This window comes from Rhinopithecus bieti, unplaced genomic scaffold (assembly GCF_001698545.2).
Source record: "Rhinopithecus bieti isolate Rb0 unplaced genomic scaffold, ASM169854v2 scaffold_10548, whole genome shotgun sequence".
Lineage (NCBI taxonomy): Eukaryota > Metazoa > Chordata > Mammalia > Primates > Cercopithecidae > Rhinopithecus > Rhinopithecus bieti.
In genome coordinates, this window is record NW_016806834.1 from 2,167,815 (window position 1) to 2,186,279 (window position 18,465).

Below are 18,465 nucleotides of genomic sequence, written 5' to 3' on the forward strand. Positions count from 1 at the left end.
AGAAGGGGTTTCACCGTGTTAGCCAGGATGGTCTCAATTTCCTGACCTCGTGATCCGCCCACCTCGGCCTCCCAAAGTGCTGGGATTTTAGGTGTGAGTCACGACGCCTGGCCAATAATCCCAAATTTTAAAACATTTCCCCTTTGAACTCTTTACACCTAATGCAACAAGTTCATTCTGAAAGTTTAGAAAGGAGTTGTTCTGCTTTATCATTTATTTAGTTCATTTTCATAGATCCTCACCTTCACCCTCTCCCTTCACTCCACAGTATATGCCTACAGTAAATACACAGAAATAGAATTTTATGAAAACTTCACTTTGAGAGGATAAAAAGAAGGCAAAGGTCATTCAATATACAATCAATTCAACTCTCCAGGTGTACTGTCTGCAGGAAATTTTAACTCCAGGCAAGTCTTCCTCAGTCAGTCAGAATGTTTCAAATTGTTTCCCTCCACTTAGTTGTATGTGAAGAATTTTCAAACTCAATTTAATAATATTTCCACTTATGTAGAAACTAATTAGGAAGTAAAATCTGCTTAAAATTTTTTTTCTGAGACGGAGTTTCGCTCTTTCGCTCAGGCAGGAGTGTAGTAGTGCGATCTCGGCTCACTGCAACCTCCACCTTCCAATTTCAAGTGATTCTCCTGCCTCAGCCTCCTAAGTAGTTAGGATTACAGGCGCCCGCCACCACGCTCGGCTAATTTTTGTATTTTTAGTAGAGACAGGGTTTCACCATGTTGGGCAGGCTGGTCTCGAGCACCTGACCTTGTGATACACCCACCTCAGCCTCCCAAAGCGCTGGGATTACAGGCTTGAGCCACCTCGTCCGGCATATTTTCAAATTGTTCATTGCTTTAAATCAGGGGTCCCCAACCCACCAGTCTGTGGCCTTTTAGGAACTGGGCTATACAGCAGGAGGTGAGCAGCAGGCAAACCAACAAAGTTTCATCTGTACTTACAATTGCTCCCTATTACCTGTATTATGGTCTGAGCTCCACCTCCTGTCAGATCCGCGGTGGCATTAGATTCTCATAGGTGAGCGAACCCTATTGTGAACTGCACATGCGAGGGTGCGAGGGGGCTGTGTTGCACATTCCTTATGAGAATCTAAGGCCTAATGATCTGTCACTGTCTCCCATCACACCCAGATGGGACCGTCTCAGCAGGAAAACAAACTCAAGGCTCCCAATGATTTTAGATTATGGTGAGTTATATAATTATTTCATCATATATTAAAATAAAATAATAATAGAAGTCAGCACAGTGGCTCACGCCTGTAATCCCAGCACTTTGGGAGGTCAAGGCAGGCAGACCACAAGGTCAGGAGTTTAAGACCAGCCAGGCCAACACAGTGAAACCCTGTCTCTACTAAAAATACAAAAAATTAGTCAGGCATGGTGGCGCACACCTGTAGTCCCAGCTACTCAGGAGGCTGAAGCAGGAGAATGGCTCGAACCCAGGAGGTGGAGGTTGCAGTGAGCTGAGATTGCACCACTGCACTCCAGCCCAGGTAACAGTGCAAGACTCCGTCCCCCCTCCCCTGCCAAAAAAGGCGGGTGTGGTGGCTCACGCCTGTAATCCCAGCACTTTGGGAGGACAAGGTGGGCAGATCACCTGACGTCAGGAGTTCAAGACCAGCCTGACTAACATGGAGAAATCCCATCTCTACCAAAAATACACAATAAGTCAGGCGTGGTTGTGCATGCCTGTAATTCCAGCTACTCGGGAGGCTGAGGAAGGAGAATCACTTGAACCTGAGAGGCAGAGGTTGCAGTAAGCCGAGATCATGCCATTGCATTCCAGCCTGGGCAACAAGAGCAAAACTCCATCTCGAAAATAGTAATAATGATAAAGTACACAATAAAGGTAATGTGCTTGAACCATCACAAAACCATCCTTACTCCAGGGGAAAAATTGTCTTCCATGAAATGAGTCCCTGATGCCAAAAAGGTTGAGGATTGCTGCTTTAAATGACCTATTTATCTAATTTCCTAGAACATAGAGATTTAACAATGTTTTCCTGTCAGCTTCTTAACTTTTTCTAAATTCTGTGTTATACTATAAGCCAGATACCTTTGTCCGTAATCGCTGAGCAATCTTCTCAAATTTGCCCTTGTCGTGGAATTTAAAAGTGCGTCTCTGGCGCTGGGAAGGGGCAATGGAGACTCGGGGGTCAAAAAAGGTATTGGATTCCATGTCTTCTGATGGCTTTTCTTTTAGTTGCTGCTTGAATTGTTCCCTCTTCACAGCACGAATATTGGCTTTCAGAGTAGGCATGCGGTGTGTCAGCTCAATCTCCTTGCCTGTTGCATCTACAGTGCGCCCTTGCTCATCCAGGATCAGTGGTGTAGGTTTCGTTTGGTCTTTTAACTCCACCTTCCTGAAAAATAGCCCGCAAAGAAATAAATCCTGTATGGAACATTAAGGCAAACAAAAAACAAACAAAATAAAGCCAGGTGTGGTGGCTGAAGCCTAGAACTACAGCATTTTGGGAGGCCAAGGCAGAGGGATCACTTGAGCCCAGGAGTTAGAGACCAATCTGGGCAACACAAGGAGATCCCATCTCAACAAAAAATTTAAAATTAGCTGGGTATGGTGGCATATACCTTTGGTCCCAGCTATTCAGGGGGTTGAGAAGGGTCACTTGAGCCCAGGAAGTTGAGGGTGCAGTGCCTTCTCTGTAAGAGTTATTTGGATGGACGGGCGTGGTGGCTCACACTGTAATCCCAGCACTTTGGGAGGCTGAGGCAGGTGGATCGCTTGAGCCCAGGAGTTCGAGACCAGCCTTGGCAACATAGTGCAACCCCATCTCTACAAAAAATACAAAATTTAGACGGGCACCTGTAGTCCCAGCTACTTGGGAGGCTAAGGTAGAATTCCTTGAACCCAAGAAGTGGAGGTTGCAGGGAGCCGAGATCACACCACTGTACTCCAGCCTGGGCAACAGAGTGAGACTCCCTCTCAAAAAAAAAAAAAAAAAAAAACGATAAAATAACTCTAGGGAACAATCTCATCCGTGAGTAATACCATCTTTTTTTTGAGACATGGTCTTACTCTGTTGCCCAGGCTAAAGTATAGTGCCACAATCACAGCTCATTGCAACCTCAACCTCCCAGGCTCAAAGAAATTCTCCCACCTCAGTCTCCTAAGCAGCTGGAACTACAGGTATGCTCTACCATGCTTGGCTAATTGTTGTATTTTTTAGAGAGATGGGGTTTTGCCATGTTGCCTAGGCTGGTCTTGAACTCCTGAACTCAAGCAATCTGCCAGTCTCAGCCTCCCAAAGCGCTGCGATTACAAGTGTGAGTCACCACGACCTGCCAATAACATCTTGATTAAAAATATCAAAGTAGATATTTTAGTATATAGGACAACCAAATGAAATGAGTTTATAAATTATATGAATTTATAATCCTATCTTTTTTATCCCTGAATTCTTACATCAGTCATGGGATGACAGACCAACTGTAGATGCTAAAAAACAAAAGTGTAACATCTTTGACCAGTTGCAGAGGAACCTCAGATCTGATCTCACACAACGTGGTTTAATGGATAAATCTGAGTTTGAAACCAGGAAGGAAACCTGGCTCTATTCAGAGCTCCAATATCAGAAGAATAACCTTAATCTCAGTTATATCAATCATAAGAAGATAATAAACCCTGCAACAACAGGGAAGCCAAGAGAAAAAATTCAACTGGTTAATCAATCACACATAAGAAATATGGAACTGTGAGAAATGATCTAAGTTCTGTGGAAAAAGAGGATCAGTAATTTTGTTGTTGTTGTTGTTTCTGAGCCAGAGTCTCCCTGTCACCCAGGCTGGAGTGCAGTGGCACGATCTCAGCTCACTGCAACCTCTGCCTCCTGGATTCAAGTGATCTCCTGCCTCAGCCTCCCAAGTAGCTGGGATAACAGGCATGCACCACCACGTCCAGCTAATTTTTTTTTTTTTTTTTTTTTTTGAGACGGAGTCTGGCTCTGTCACCCAGGCTGGAGTGCAGTGGCCGGATCTCGCTCACTGCAAGCTCCACCTCCTGGGTTTACGCCATTCTCCTGCCTCAGCCTCCCGAGTAGCTGGGACTACAGACGCCCACCACCTCCTCCGGCTAGTTTTTTGTATTTTTTTAGTAGAGACGGGGTTTCACCGGGTTAGCCAGGATGGTCTCGATCTCCTGACCTCGTGATCCGCCCGTCTCGGCCTCCCAAAGTGCTGGGATTACAGGCTTGAGCCACCGCGCCCGGCCATCAGCTAATTTTTGTATTTTTAGTGGAGATGGGGTTTCATCATATTGGTCAGGCTAGTCTCAAACTCCTGACTCCTGACCTCAGGTGATCCACCTACCTCGGCCTCCCAAAGTGCTAGGATCACAGGCCTGAGGCACTGCGCCCATGCAGATCAGTAACATTCAAAGGTATTTATTGCTTCTCAAACTTCAGAAATGAAAAGGTATTCCATGAAATAGACACTCACGGGGGAGCAATGCCCATGGCATGGAGATTAGCCAGGCCCACCATGTTGGCATTGCCGATGAGTCCTGGCTTCAGTGCCAGCTGGGCTTGGATTCGAGCTTGTAGTTCAGCTGCTTTCCTTGCCTTCTCAATGGCATCATTCATGAAAGTGGCAGCCTGGGAGGGTTGAATAGTGTTGCCAATTGGAAGTCGCTCTGGTTGGGAAGAAGAAGGAGTCTTTGGCTGTGAGATAGAGTAAAAGAAATCAGAGGCATTAAGACAGGCAGACAAATACACATGCATACACACAGATACACACACACACATCATGGTAGACTGTAGTAGATGATTATGAAGTGAAACATGCAGTCACCTCTTCTGGTCTCTCATTTTGAGTGGATGGCAAGAAATTCTGTGTCAAAGACTATTGTTTTCAGAGTAATCTAGACACAATACCTGAGGTGTAGGGGGGCTAATGAAGCTCAGCTGTTTTTTCCTCTCCTCGATTTGTCGTGTTGCTGCCTCCATCATCTGTTTGATCTGCTCTCGAGGAAAAAAATTGAAAAACTGTTAATTTCTCCTCTTTACTTCTCCCATTCAGGTTTTTAAACACACAAGGCTCTCAGGTCTAGACACTTAAAATTTTTTGAATATACCACATACTGCCTACCATAGTGCAAAAAATTTAGTCAAGATAAAAGTGTGCACTGGAATTTTTCAACCCAAGTCCCTAAGGCAAGATTGGCATATTAGGTAGCAATACAGTGTGATGATTGAGACTCTGGAGTCAGAGAAACCTGAGTTTGAATCTTAACTCTGACACTTAATGCCTTTGTTATCTTGGATAAGGAACTTAGTCTCTAAACTTCCTAAGCATCTAAAAGGGAAAAAAAAAACAGTACCTACCTTACAGGTCTATTGTAACCACTTAAATAATGCATGCAAACCTAACAGAACCTACACAAAATATTATGCTTAATTTTTTTATTTTTATTTTTGAGACGGAGTCTCACTCTGTGGCCCAGGCTGGAGTGCAGTGGCGCGATCTTGGCTCACTGCAAGCTCTGCCTCCCGGGTTCACGCCATTCTCCTGCCTCAGCCTCCCAAGTAGATGGGACTACAGGCGCCCACCACTACACTCGGCTAATTTTTTGTATTTTTAGTAGAGACGGGGTTTTACCCTGTTAGCCAGGAGGGATTTTGTATTTTTAGTAGAGACAGGGTTTCACCCTGTTAGCCAGGATGGTCTCAATCCCCTTATCCGCCTGCCTTGGCCTCCCAAAGTATTGGGATGAAAGGCGTGAGCCATTGCTCCCAGCCTATACTTAATTTTTTTTAAAAAATCATGATATTAGTACTTGAACTACTAGTTTGGGAAACAAGAGACGATGGTGCAAAGACCTGCTCCCTAGTCTCTATAAACCCCTTCTGTCCTAAAGAAGTTCAAAATGATAAGTTTTGAGGGTATAGTCAAACAACTCCTCTTGCGTTTTGCAAAAGAGCTTCCAGATATTTTAAAATTTGTCTTTAACATTTTTTCTTGAATAGGTGATACTCAAAATTCAAAAATTACAGAAGGGTCAGGCATGGTGGCTCACACCTATAATCCCAGCACTTTGAGAGGCTGAGGTGGGTGAATCACTTGAGGTCAGGAGCTGAAGAACAGCCTGGCTAATACGGTGAAACACCATCTCTAGTAAAAATACAAAAATTAGCCAGGTGTGGTGGTGGGTGCCTGTAATGCCAGCTACTCAGGAGGCTGAGGCAGGAGAATTGCTTGAACACAGAAGGCAGAGGTTATAGTTAGCCAAGACCATGCCACTGCACTCCCGCCTGGGCAAGAGAGAGACTCCATCTCTAAATAAATAAATAAGAAAATAAAAAAATAGGCCGGGCGCGGTGGCTCAAGCCGCGCGCCGTGTGAGTCCCAGCAGTTGGAGGGCCGAGACCGCGGATCACGAGGTCAGGAGATCGAGACCATCCTGGGCTAACACGGCTGACAAAACCCCCGTTCTACTAAAAAATGCAAAAAAAACTAGGGCCGGAGCGGACGCGTTGGTGCGGGCGGCCTGTAGTCCCCAGCTACTCAGGAGGCTGAGGCAGGGAGAATGGCGTAAACCCGGAGGCGGAGCTTGCAGTGAGGCTGTAGATCCGGCCACTGCCACTCCAGCCTGGGCGACAGAGCGAGGACTCCGTCTCAAAAAAAAAAAAAAAAAAAAAGAAAGAAAACAAAAAAATAAAAAAGTACAGTGCTGGGCGCAGTGGCTCACGCCTGTAATCCCAGCACTTTGGGAGGTCGAGGTAGGTGGATCACGAGGTCAGTTGTTTGAGACCAGCCTGCCCAACATGGTGAAACTAAATTTAGTCTCTACTAAAAATACAAAAATTAGCTGGGCATGGTGATGCACACCTGTAATCCCAGCTACTTAGGAGGCTGAGACAGGAGAACTGCTTGAATCCAAGAGGCGGAGGCTGCAGTGAGCTGAGATTGCACCACTGCACTCCAGCCTGGGCAACAGTGCAAGAGTGAGACTCTGTCTCAAAAAATAAAATGAAATAAGATAATAAAATGAAAAATTACAGGCCGGGCCGGTGACTCACGTCTGTAATACCAGCACTTTGGGAGGCCAAGGCAGGCGGATCACGAGCTCAGGAGTACAAGACTAGCCTGACCAACATGGTGAAATCCCGCCTCTACTAAAAATACAAAAAAATTAGCCAGGCGTGGTGGTGTGCACCTGTAATCCCAGCTACTTGGGGGGCTGAGGCAGAAGAATAGCTTGAACCCAGAAGGCAGAGGTTGCAGTGAGCCGAGATCACGCCATTGCACTCCAGCCTGGGTGACAGAGCAAGACTCCGTCTCAAAAAAAAAAAGAAAAATTGCAAAAGGATATATTGTGAATACATCCATCCCTATTCTCCATAAAAAACATCATCAGGCCAGGCACAGTGGCTCATGCCTGTAATCCCAGCACTTTGGGAGGCCGAGGCGGGGGGATCACAAGGTCAGGAGATCGAGACCATCCTAACATGGTAAAACCCCGTCTCTACTAAAAATACAAAAAATTAGTCGGGCGTGGTAGTACATGCCTGTAGTCCCAGCTACTCAGGAGACTGAGGCAGGAGAATGGCGTGAACCCAGGAGGTGGAGGTTGCAGTGAGTTGAGATCGTGCCACTACACTCCAGCCTAAGTGACAGAGCGAGACTCCATCTCAAAAAGAAAAAAAAGAAAAGAAAATAATCAGCTGGGCGTGGTAGCTCACACCTGTAAGTCCAGCACTTTGGGAGGCAGAGGCAAGAGGATCGTTTCAGCCCAGGAGCTCAAGACCAGCCTGGGCAACGAGGCAAAACTCCACTTTTTTTTTTTTTTGAGGCGGAGTCTCGCTCTGTCGCCCGGACTGGAGTGCAGTGGCCAGATCTCAGCTCACTGCAAGCTCCGCCTCCCGGGTTTACGCCATTCTCCTGCCTCAGCCTCCCGAGTAGCTGGGACTACAGGCGCCCGCCACCTCGCCCGGCTAGTTTTTTTTTGTATTTTAGTAGAGACGGGGTTTCACCGTGTTAGCCAGGGTGGTCTCGATCTCCTGACCTCGTGATCCGCCCATCTCGGCCTCCCAAAGTGCTGGGATTACAGGCTTGAGCCACCGCGCCCGGCCCAAAACTCCACTTTTACAAAAAATACAAATATCAGCCAGGCATGGTGGCCTGTAGTCCCAGCTACTCACTCAAGCCCGGGAGGCAGAGGTTGCAGTAAGCCAAGATCTCGCCACTGAACTCCAGGCTGGAGGACAGAGTGAGACCTTGCCTGAAAAACAAAAACAGGCTAGACATGGTGGCTCACGCCTGTAATCCCAGCACTTTGGGAGGCAGATCACTTGAGGTCAGGAGTTCCAGACCAGTCTGGTTAACATGGTGAAACCCCATCTCTACTAAAAATACAAAATTAGCTATGTATGGTGGCACAAGCCCATAGTCCCAGCTACTTGAGGGGCTGAGATAGGAGAATCACTTGAACCTGGGAGGCGGAGGCTGCAGTGAACCGAGAATGCACCATCGTGCTCCAGCCTGAGTGACAGAGAAAGACATCTCCAAAAAAAAAAACACCCATTTCTTTCCTTCTGTAAATATCACATATATGCAAATCCACCCATCCATATTTCTGTATATGTTCTATTACCCCCCTCAAATATTAAATGGTAAACATTTATTGTTCATGTGGTATCAAAATTATTTAACACTATCAATTGAAAAAACACAAATATTTCCTGTTAAAAAAAATACAAAGTCAACTTAAAATTATTTACTAGTGGATTATATCTTCTTTGCATTATGTTTGGAAATTCTCCTCTGTCATCGAGATGAGTTCTAATCATTTCATTTAATTTTCTCAATGACTCAGTGACGTAGGTAATTAGGCAAATAACGTACATAACACACCTTGCTTGCCACAGTAAATGGCAATTTCAATACCCTTACCTGGAATACTCCTGGTCAAATCAAAGAATGCTAAAACATAAAGCAAGAAATAAAATTTTCCCAAATGCTGGCCTCGCGCGGTGGCTCACACCTGTAATCCCAGCCGTTTGGGTGGCTGAGGTGGCAGATCACTTGAGGCCAGGAGTTCCAGACCAGCCTGGCCAACATGGCAAAACACCGTTTCTACTAAAAATACAGAAATTAGCCAGGCGTAGTGGTGTGCGCACGTAGTCCCAACTAGTCCGGAGGCTGAGGCAGAAGAATCACTTAAACCTGGGAGGTGGAGGTTGCCGTGAGCTGAGATCACACCACTACGTTTCAGCATGGGCAACAGAGTGAAACTCCATCTCAAAAAAAAAAAAAGCTTCCTCAAATGCTAAACACTAATTTAAATCAAGATCACAATAAGGTGAGGCACGCTGGCTCCCGCCTGTAATCCCAGCACTCTGGGAGGCCAAGGTGGGCAGATGACCTGAGGTCAGAAGTTCGAAACCAGCCTACCCAACACGGTGAAACCCTGCCTCTACTACAAGAAATACAAAAAATAAGCCGGGCACAGTGGCTCACTCCTGTAATCCTAGCACTTTGAGAGGCCGAGGCGAGCACATCACCTGAAATCAGGAGTTCAAGACCAGCCTGGCCAAGATGTTGAAACCCCGTTTCTACTAAAAATACAAAAATTAGCCGGGCTTGGTGGCGGGTACCTGTAATCCCAGCTACTTGGGAAGCTGAGACAGGACAATCGCTTGAACCCGGGAGGCAGAGGTTGCAGTGAGCTGAGATCGCACCACTGCACTCCAGCCTGGGTGATAAGAGCAAAACTCCATAAAAAAAAAAAAAAAAAAAAAAATCACAATAAATACAGACCCATGCACCTTTTGCTTCTTCAACTCACAAAACCACTTTGCTTCCAGTCCCTAATTACTAACCTGGAGCTTAGTCAGCATGCCAGGGCTCTCTGATGGAGGCCCAGGGATCACCTCTGGCTCTTCTTCCACCTCCTCAAAACGGGGTATTCGTCGCTTCTTTACTCCTGATGATTCTTTAGAGATCTCAGAGTCATCACCAAACACCTCCTAAGGGAACCCAAGATGAAAGAAAAGCTGTATCCTTCCCCGTGGGGAGAAGAGAATTATCCTAGCCCCTACCAGCAGTTTCTGGCTATTCCCAGGGGAATATGACATAACCTTGCAAATAGCCACCTGCCAGAAGCAGGGTCTACTAGCCTCTCCACCAAGTGGACCATCTCACCCAACTTCAACATTCTCCTATTCCAGTCAAACAAATTTCATTCCCATGTTCTTATAAATGTTCCCATCTTAAAGTCTTTGCAAATGCTACTGCCCACATTTATGATTTCTCTCAACTTTTCCACAACCCCTGTTCCAAATCCTGCCTAAAACTCACCTCCTCCAAGAAGTTTTCCTCATTACAACCTTATCCCACTCTGATTAAACTTTTTGTTTCACATTCTCTTATCATGTAAGAGCTTGGTTCATATTAGGTTAAATTACACTGTTGATATTCTGTTTGCCAAGTGTTAAGTATTTCAATGTTAGTATAATTTTCCCAACTAAGTCTAAGCTCTTCCAGGACACGGGCTTTCTCTTTCTTCTTCAGTAATCCCCATTAACACTTTGTTTTCATCAAACAATGGAAACTCAAATATGATGACTAATTTGCAAGGTGAATTTAACAGGACCGAGAGTGGCCAACTGGAAGGGACAATGGGAAAAAGCAAATGTACACACCGGTGGTAGGCTTTGGGTGACATCCCCTCTTCACTAGGAGGGCTCGTGTTTTGCAAGGACATATCCTCGGCCAGGGGCGAGCGCTTCCTGGAACTCCTACAGTTCAAGAAAAAGGACTCTCCCATAATATATTGTGTGGGGTGGGGACTTGAATGGACCAAAAATGGGACCCGTATCCCAAAGCTATCTAGACACCTCCTTCAAGAAGCCATTTTTATTAATCCCACCCAATGTAGTCACTTCATTCACAGCATGCCCTCAGCAATCATACAGAAGTATGCCCTACTGGTCAGATGCAGTGGCTCATGCCTGTAATTGCAGCACTTTGGGAGGCCGAGGCGGGCGGATCATGAGGTCAGGAGTTCGAGATCAACCTGATCAACATGGTGAAACCCCATCTCTACTAAAAATACAAAAATTAACCGGGCATGGTGGCATGTGCCTGTAATCCCAGCTACTCAGGAGGCTGAGGCAGGAGAATCACTTGAACCTGGAAGGTGGAGGTTGCAGTGAGCCGAGATTGTGCTACTGCACTCCAGCCTGGGCAACAGAGTGAGACTCAGCCTCAAAAAAAAAAAAAAAAAAGTATGCCCTGTCGTGACATAATCTTCACTGTACAGATCTGTGTATACTGTGGCTCAATCATTCCCCCTTAAATATAACAAAATTCAACATAAGTCTGAAATTCTATAGCCAACCCTAAAATTTACATGAAACTGCTACTTAGATTTTATAATACGTAAATATATATTTTGTGATACCCCTGCCTCTTCTAAATTGCAACTCCTCGGCTCAAGAGATCCTCTTGCCTCAGCTTCCCAGGTAGCTGGGATTACAGGCACGTGCCATAGTGCCTGGCAAATTACAAACTGTTTTAAGGCAAGCACTCTCTCTCCTCTGATCACCCTACAATGCTCTAAACACAAAGGACACAAATCTCTCTGGTTTTTTTTAGTTCCATAGCCTGGCCAGGGGACCAAGCAGACATTATATTCACTCTTTTCCCTCAGGAAAAGCAATGGGATAGCCAAGGTATCAAAAGAACTTTGGAAGGTTTGATAGGAGTCGCAGAATTTTTTTTTTTTCTAAAGAGAGATACTGGGAAATGAGTAGAAAGATAGACTACTTGATACTGCTAATATTGAAAAAGGCCAGGATCAGTCAGCAACTACAGAATAAAAAGTGTAGTAGTTAAGGGGCTACCGACAACTCCTCCAAGGATTTCACTTATGGCACCAGAGGACCAGCAATATGCCATAGAGCAAATGGTAAGCTCTCAAGAATATAATAAATAATAGTTACTTTTTTGGTATCCTATCTACAAGTGCATTGCAGAGAAACCTCTACAAAGAGGCAACAATGAGGTCTACAGCTCAGGTACCAGCGGAGTCACATTCTAAAACAACTTATTAGGCCTCAAATAAATGAAACATAAAATCTTAGAGCAATCAGTTTATAGGTAACAGTAAGAAGGAAAAAAAGGAAATATAGAGAAACATGAGAACCAAAACTCCTGTTATCTAAAAAAAGACAAAGCTACCAATTATTTATTTGGATATTTAAACCCATGAACTTAGGTAGTTCAGATGGTGATGACACAAATTCACCTCTCCTACTTTAATGTCTAAGTACCTCTCTTGAACATTTGCTGCTCTAAATAGAGGATATCAAGGTGTGAACTGGCAAGCTCAGCAACTCTGTTACCATTCAAAACAGTCCTGAGCTCATTAGACAGTAAATTGTAACCTACCTTTAGCTCTCGTTTTCTGCTCCTGTCACTGCTAGACTTGGAATGCCTAGAGCTTCGGCCTTCCTCCACAGCCTCAAAGAGTTTGTCCACAAATCGGAGAGTAGAATCATCAAGAAAAGGTTTCAGATGATCTGACAGGAAGAAAGGCGGTGGTAGGATTGGAAAGGTAAGACTACATAGTCTATATGTAGGCCTATAACAGGTACCAACACCGGAATTTTATTCCCAGGAGTGAAACAAATTTTAAGTTTTTTTCTACGATTCCCATCTCTCTTACATTGAATGACCTTGCCCTATGGGGTGAAAATAGTTATAATTTTTTGGAGTGGGAAGTTGTACAGTCAGAGCAACCTGTTTACATGGAACATCAAGTTTAAGATGAATAACCACCCTAACCTTTCCCAAATAGCAAGTTGTAGGAGACTACCATTAACAAAATCTACCTCTTTCAAGATTTTTTATGTATTTCATAAAGACTTTTATATGTTGAGATGTCAATCTGAATCTGAATATGCCTATCTGACTTAAGCATACTTCCTAAGTAAATCTAACTTAGGTGACTCAGTATGGTAGCCAAAGATTTAAAATCTATCACAAATAACATAAAAAATAAGCAATAAGAGAAAAAGCAAATTATTATTTAGCCTATTTTCATTATAATACAGATGAAAATAAAATATGGCCTGCCCTTTTTTTAGATATTCCCAACAGAGAGAATTTTGGGGAAGTTCAGTGTTTGGGGTCACCCTGTATGTTAAGACAAAAGATGCAGAAAGGTACATACCGGCTGCCTTCTTCTTGTCCATGCCCTTCCCCACACAATTCAATGCTGCTGTGACCACTGTAGGCTCTGAGAAACCCAGGACCCTCTTCACTGTCTTCTCTATCCATGGTTTCAGCTCATCCAGCTCCCTCTTAGACAGTGCCATTGTGCAGGAAAAAGAGAACAATAGCTCAAACTGGACTCAATACTACACCTAAAAAAAAAAAAGAGAGAGACAAGTTAGAGAATAAGAAAAGACTAAAGTGGGTTGGGTGCAGTGGCTCATGCCTGTAATTCCAGCACTTTGAGAGGCCAAGGTGGGTGGACTGCTTGAGGTCAGGAGTCAGGGACCAGTATGGCCAACAGAGTGAAATCCTGTCTCTACTAAAAATACAAAAAAATTAGCTGGGCGTGGTAGCATGCGCCTGTAATCCCAGCTACTCCGGAGTCTTAGGCAGGGGAATAACCAGGGAGGTGGAGCTTGCAATGAGCCAAGATCACACCACTGCACTCCAGCCTGGGTGACAGAGTGAGACTCCAGCTCAAAAAAAAAAAAAAAAAAAGACTAAAGTGATCCAGGGAAATGGTTAGTACATCAGGAATGCATTCCCCATCCCTATTCTCAATCCCTAGACAAGTTCTTCCAACTCATTTGAAGGCAAGTATTTTCCCCAAGAACCTTATCTCAAAGCAGAAAGAGATCCCATTTGATTTTTAACTCTAACTCTTAAGTTGATCAATGAAATCTGTGGAATAAATAAACTGTGAATAAGCTACGTCTGAGATATTAATTCTAGCTTCTTTCTTGATCCTGTCATATCAACAAGGACTTGCAAACCTAGTAACACTAAAACAAAACTAAAAAAGCCCATCCAGAGGCCAGCTTCTCCATTCTTCCTACTTCCAGGCAGGCATTCCCTAACCCAACCCTGACTTATGTAGGACTCCCTTCTTTTAAGATATGCAAGTAAAACAGGGTTTATCCAGGTCAGTCATCCTGGATATTAAATTAAATCTCATGATCCTTAAGAATGTTCTGTCCCATTTCTCTGTGGTCATATTCATCCCAGTGGGAATTCTGCATACAGATAATCATCATGTTCAATCTACAGGGTCTCCATCAGCTGACTTGATGATCCTTCAGCTCAGAAAAGAATACGCTCATTTTTCTTTTGAGACAGAGTCTCACTCTGTCACCAAGGCTGGAGTGCAGTGGCGTAATCTTGGTTCACTGCAACCTCCATCTCTTGGGTTCAAGTGATTCTCCTGCCTCAGCCTCCCGAGTAGCTGGGACTACAGGCATGCACCACCACGCCTGGCCAATTTTGTAGTTTTAGTAAAGACGCGGTTTCACCGTATCGGCCAGGTAACTCCTTACCTAAAGTGATCTGCCCACCTTGGCCTCCCAAAGTGCTGGGATTACAGGCATGACCCACTGCACTCATCTCTACTAAAAATACAAAACTCAGACAGGCGAGGTGGTGGGCACCTGTAATCCCAGCTACTCATAAGGCAGAGGCAGAAAAATCACTTCAACCTAGGAGGCGGAGGTTGCCATGAGCCAAAATCACGCCACTGCATTCCAGCCTGGGCGACAGAGTTAAACTGTATCGCCAAAAAAAAAAAAAAAAATAGAAAGCCAGGTGCAGTGGCTCAGCCTGTAATCCCAGCACTTTGGGAGGCTGGGGCGGGTGGATTACCTGACGTCAGGAGTTCGAGACCAGCCTGGCCAACATGGTGAAACCCCATCTCTATTAAAAATACAAATATTAGCTGGGTGTGGTGACCTGCACCTGTAATCCCAGGTACTCCGGAGGCTGAGACAGGAGAATCCCTTGAACCTGGAAGGCGGAGGTTGCAGTGATCCGAGATTGCGCCACTGCACTCCAGCCTGGACGACAGAGCAAGACTTCATCTCGGGGGAAAAAAAAAGTGCCTAAATGGGAGTCAATAAATTGCACTGACCTCAATTTCCAAGTTCAGCTATTCCCAGCAGTGCCACTTATCAGAGATCTGGGAATCAGTTTTTCAAGATGTTTTAAGACATCTTTTCTCCAAAAAATCCAGTCTGATTAACTTCTACATTCTTGGTAGGTTTAGCTTCTATACTAGAGTCTACAAGGCTTGCTGCTGGCCAGGCACGGTGGCTCACGCCTGTAATCCCAGCACTTCGGGAGGCCGAGGCGGGCGGATCACAAGGTCAGGAGATCGAGACCATCCTGGCTAACAAGGTGAAACCCTGTCTCTACTAAAAATACAAAAAATTAGCCGGGCGTGGTGGTGGGCGCCTGTAGTTCCAGCTACTCGGGAGGCTGAGGCAGGAGAATGGAGTGAACCTGGGAGGTGGAGCTTGCAGTTAGCCGAGATCACGCCACTGTACTCCAGCCTGGGCGACAGAGCCAAACTCCGTCCCAAAAAAAAAAAAAAAAAAAAAAAACTTGCCCCCAAAAAAACCCCTTTTGGTATATCCAAAGGAAGCTAGCAGACTGAAGTGATGAAACTAAGACTGAAAGATTTTCTGCCTCAGTGACAAGTTACGTGAGTAATTCAATGGTGACTCTATTACCCCATAATGAGTAAACATACAGCCTACCAATTTCTACATATTACATACGTATTGCACAAAAGCAGCATATCCAGACGACACAGAAAGTGAAAACAAGAGTTCACACAGAACAGTTGGGACACTGAGTTCCACCATTTACAAGCCCTTAGGCAAGTTAATTAATTCTTTGGAGCCACAGTTTACTCATCTTACAAAATGAGGACTGCCATATTTACATCTTAATTCATTCAATAAATATTTATTAACCACCAAGTGTCAAGCAATGTACTAAGTGCAGTGGATACATAAAACAGTGAGCAAAACTAACAAGAGTCCTCACCTTAACGGGTCTCATATTCCACTAGAATTGGATGATAGGCTAGAAAGTATAAGCAATTTGAAAGCCCAAAGCAATAAATGAGGTGCCACTGTTACCTCCATAAGATGATGTGCAAACTAAACAGCCATGGACAGAAAAGTTTCAAACGGTAATTAGCTTTGTCACTAATCAAATGCTCAACAATAACTGCGAGGTGCAGGGGTAATGGGGGTGCGGAAGGAGAGCGAGGTACAATGATCTCTCAATGAGCAGGCAGCAGAATCCAAATCCAGTCTTCTGAAGGAATTCCTTACTCCGTGCTCTTGTTTGCTAGAACCTGAGTTTCCCTCTGCAGCCCCAAATCTTCTATTTTTACTCTCCGTCACTCCAACCAGTCTCTTACTCTACCTTGTTCTACCCAAACTCCTCACCTCAGAGCTGGTCTCCCTACCCAGTCTCCTTCCCGCCCCCGCCCTTTTCCTCTCAACAATCTCATTCCAATCTCTTCTTCCACCAAACCAGGTACTCCTTTCACACTCCTTCCCGCTGAACCCTCCCGCTTCGATCCTCCCCTTGGACTGAGCCCCCGGCCACAGTCGCGCGGACTGGAGTTACCCTCTCTGGGCCCGGGGCCACTACTCACCTCACAAACTTCAGCCCCTGAGACGGAGCCCGAACGTTACACCGGAACCGGAAACCTTCTGACCGCCCTACGGCCTGCCGTCGCTACCGCCACGGCCGCCGCCACGCCGCTGTCTCCCAACACGTGACCAAGGAGGGCTGGGCCGGCAATTCGCGCAGCCGTATTTGCCACTTTCTTGGAGGCTGAACGCATGCGTCGTAGAACCGAAAAGTTTCCTTGAGCAAGTTTCTTGCTTTCTATTTCCCGAGCTAAACCTATTAACTAGATTTCTGCTAAGTTAGTGTTTTTAACTTACTGAAGCGGAAATTGGGCTACTTGCAGTTTTCTTCATATGGAGAATAAGTGCGCAAAGGTAAACTTCGGATAGAATGAAGAGCGAGGCTTCTGCGTTTGTGTTCAGTCTTTCTGGTAGAAAGTAAACCCTTTCACAGTCGTAATCACTAGAATTAGCCACCCCTCCTTAACCTTTCTCCCTAATTTAATAGTGGTGTCAGGCCGGGCGCCGTGGCTCACGCCTGTAATCCCAGCACTTTGGGCTCAATAAATGACAAGTGAGACCTACCAGTATTGCTTTCTCCATTCTATCAATAGGTCTATATATTTCCTTTTCTCCAAAATGAGGCTCTAACCTACTGACCCTTTATTTTTCTTTTTTTTTTTTTTCTTTTTTTCTTTTTTGAGACGGAGCCTCACTCTGTCGTCAGGCTGGAGTGCATTGGCGCTATCCCGGCTCACTAAAACTTCGCCTCCCGAGTAGATGGGACTACAGGCGCGCACCACCACGCCCAGCTAGCTTTTGTATTTTTAGTAGAGACGAGGGTTCACCATGTTGGCCAGGATGGTCTCGATCTCTTGACCTCGTGATCCGCCCACCTCGGCCTCCCAAAGTGCTGGGATTTCAGGCTTGAACCAGCACGCCTGGCCCCTACTGACCCTTTAAATCGTAACAACATGTGTGTGGGCAAAGATAGTTTGGAAAAAGGATGTCCAGTATTATGACACAATTTCTTATATGAGAAATGGAAAAAATTCCATTATTTTTATATTATAAACTATCCAAACTAAAATTCTAAAATGTCTTCTTGGTGGTAGGCTCACTAGAAGATGCAGTTGTTCTTCAGGGAGGTTATTCAAATTCCCCAGATAGTAGGAGATTTTTGTATCTAAAGATACAATGTACATACCAAGCCCCACCTTCCCTGATGGAGCAGCATGAGGTAACAGGATAAAGCCTGGCTCTGAAGGAACCAGTTGGGGGAGCTTGAACATGCTGCTCAACTTATTCACAAGTCAGTTTCTCCACCTACATACAGCTTCTAACACCAATGTCTCACAAAATATTCACTCAAAAAAGTTTGTTGAATGGGTTAATGAGTTTCAACGTTGCAGGGTTGTTGTAAATTTATTTTGTTTTAGTGCTTCTAACAGTCTGAGTTCAATTCCCTGTGGAGAAATGTGTTTCTAGAAACTGATTTTAGGCCAGGTGTGGTGGCTTAATCCCAACATTTTGGGAGGTCGAGGCAGGTGGATCACTTGAGGTCAGGAGTTTGAGACCAGTCTGCCCAACATGGTGAAAATCTCTCTCTCCTAAAAAAATGCAAAAATTAGCTGAGAGTGGCAGCGGGCACCTGTAATCCCAGCTACTCAGGTGGCCTAGACAAGAGAATTGCTTGAACTCTGGAGGTGAAGGTGGCAGTGAGCCAAGATCGCGCCACTGCACTGCAGCCTGGGCAACAGAGGGAGACTCCATTTCAACAAAACAAAACTGAT

The 18,465-nt window shown here is 45.0% G+C and overlaps 1 protein-coding gene across 1 annotated transcript in view; it reads right to left on the minus strand.

Moving 5' to 3' along the window:
• PRPF3 (pre-mRNA processing factor 3) overlaps positions 1–16,808 on the minus strand; it is a 32,402-nt gene extending 15,594 nt beyond the window's left edge. The window contains exons 1-7 of the mRNA XM_017877865.1: positions 16,696–16,808; positions 13,210–13,402; positions 12,426–12,556; positions 9,854–10,000; positions 4,907–4,990; positions 4,473–4,693; positions 2,074–2,380 (exon numbers count right to left, since the gene is read on the minus strand). Of these exons, the coding sequence (XP_017733354.1) occupies positions 2,074–2,380; positions 4,473–4,693; positions 4,907–4,990; positions 9,854–10,000; positions 12,426–12,556; positions 13,210–13,354 (1,035 nt within the window). The 5' untranslated portion in view covers positions 13,355–13,402; positions 16,696–16,808. The remainder of the gene's footprint in view (positions 1–2,073; positions 2,381–4,472; positions 4,694–4,906; positions 4,991–9,853; positions 10,001–12,425; positions 12,557–13,209; positions 13,403–16,695) is intronic.
• Between the last annotated feature and the right edge of the window lie 1,657 nt (positions 16,809–18,465).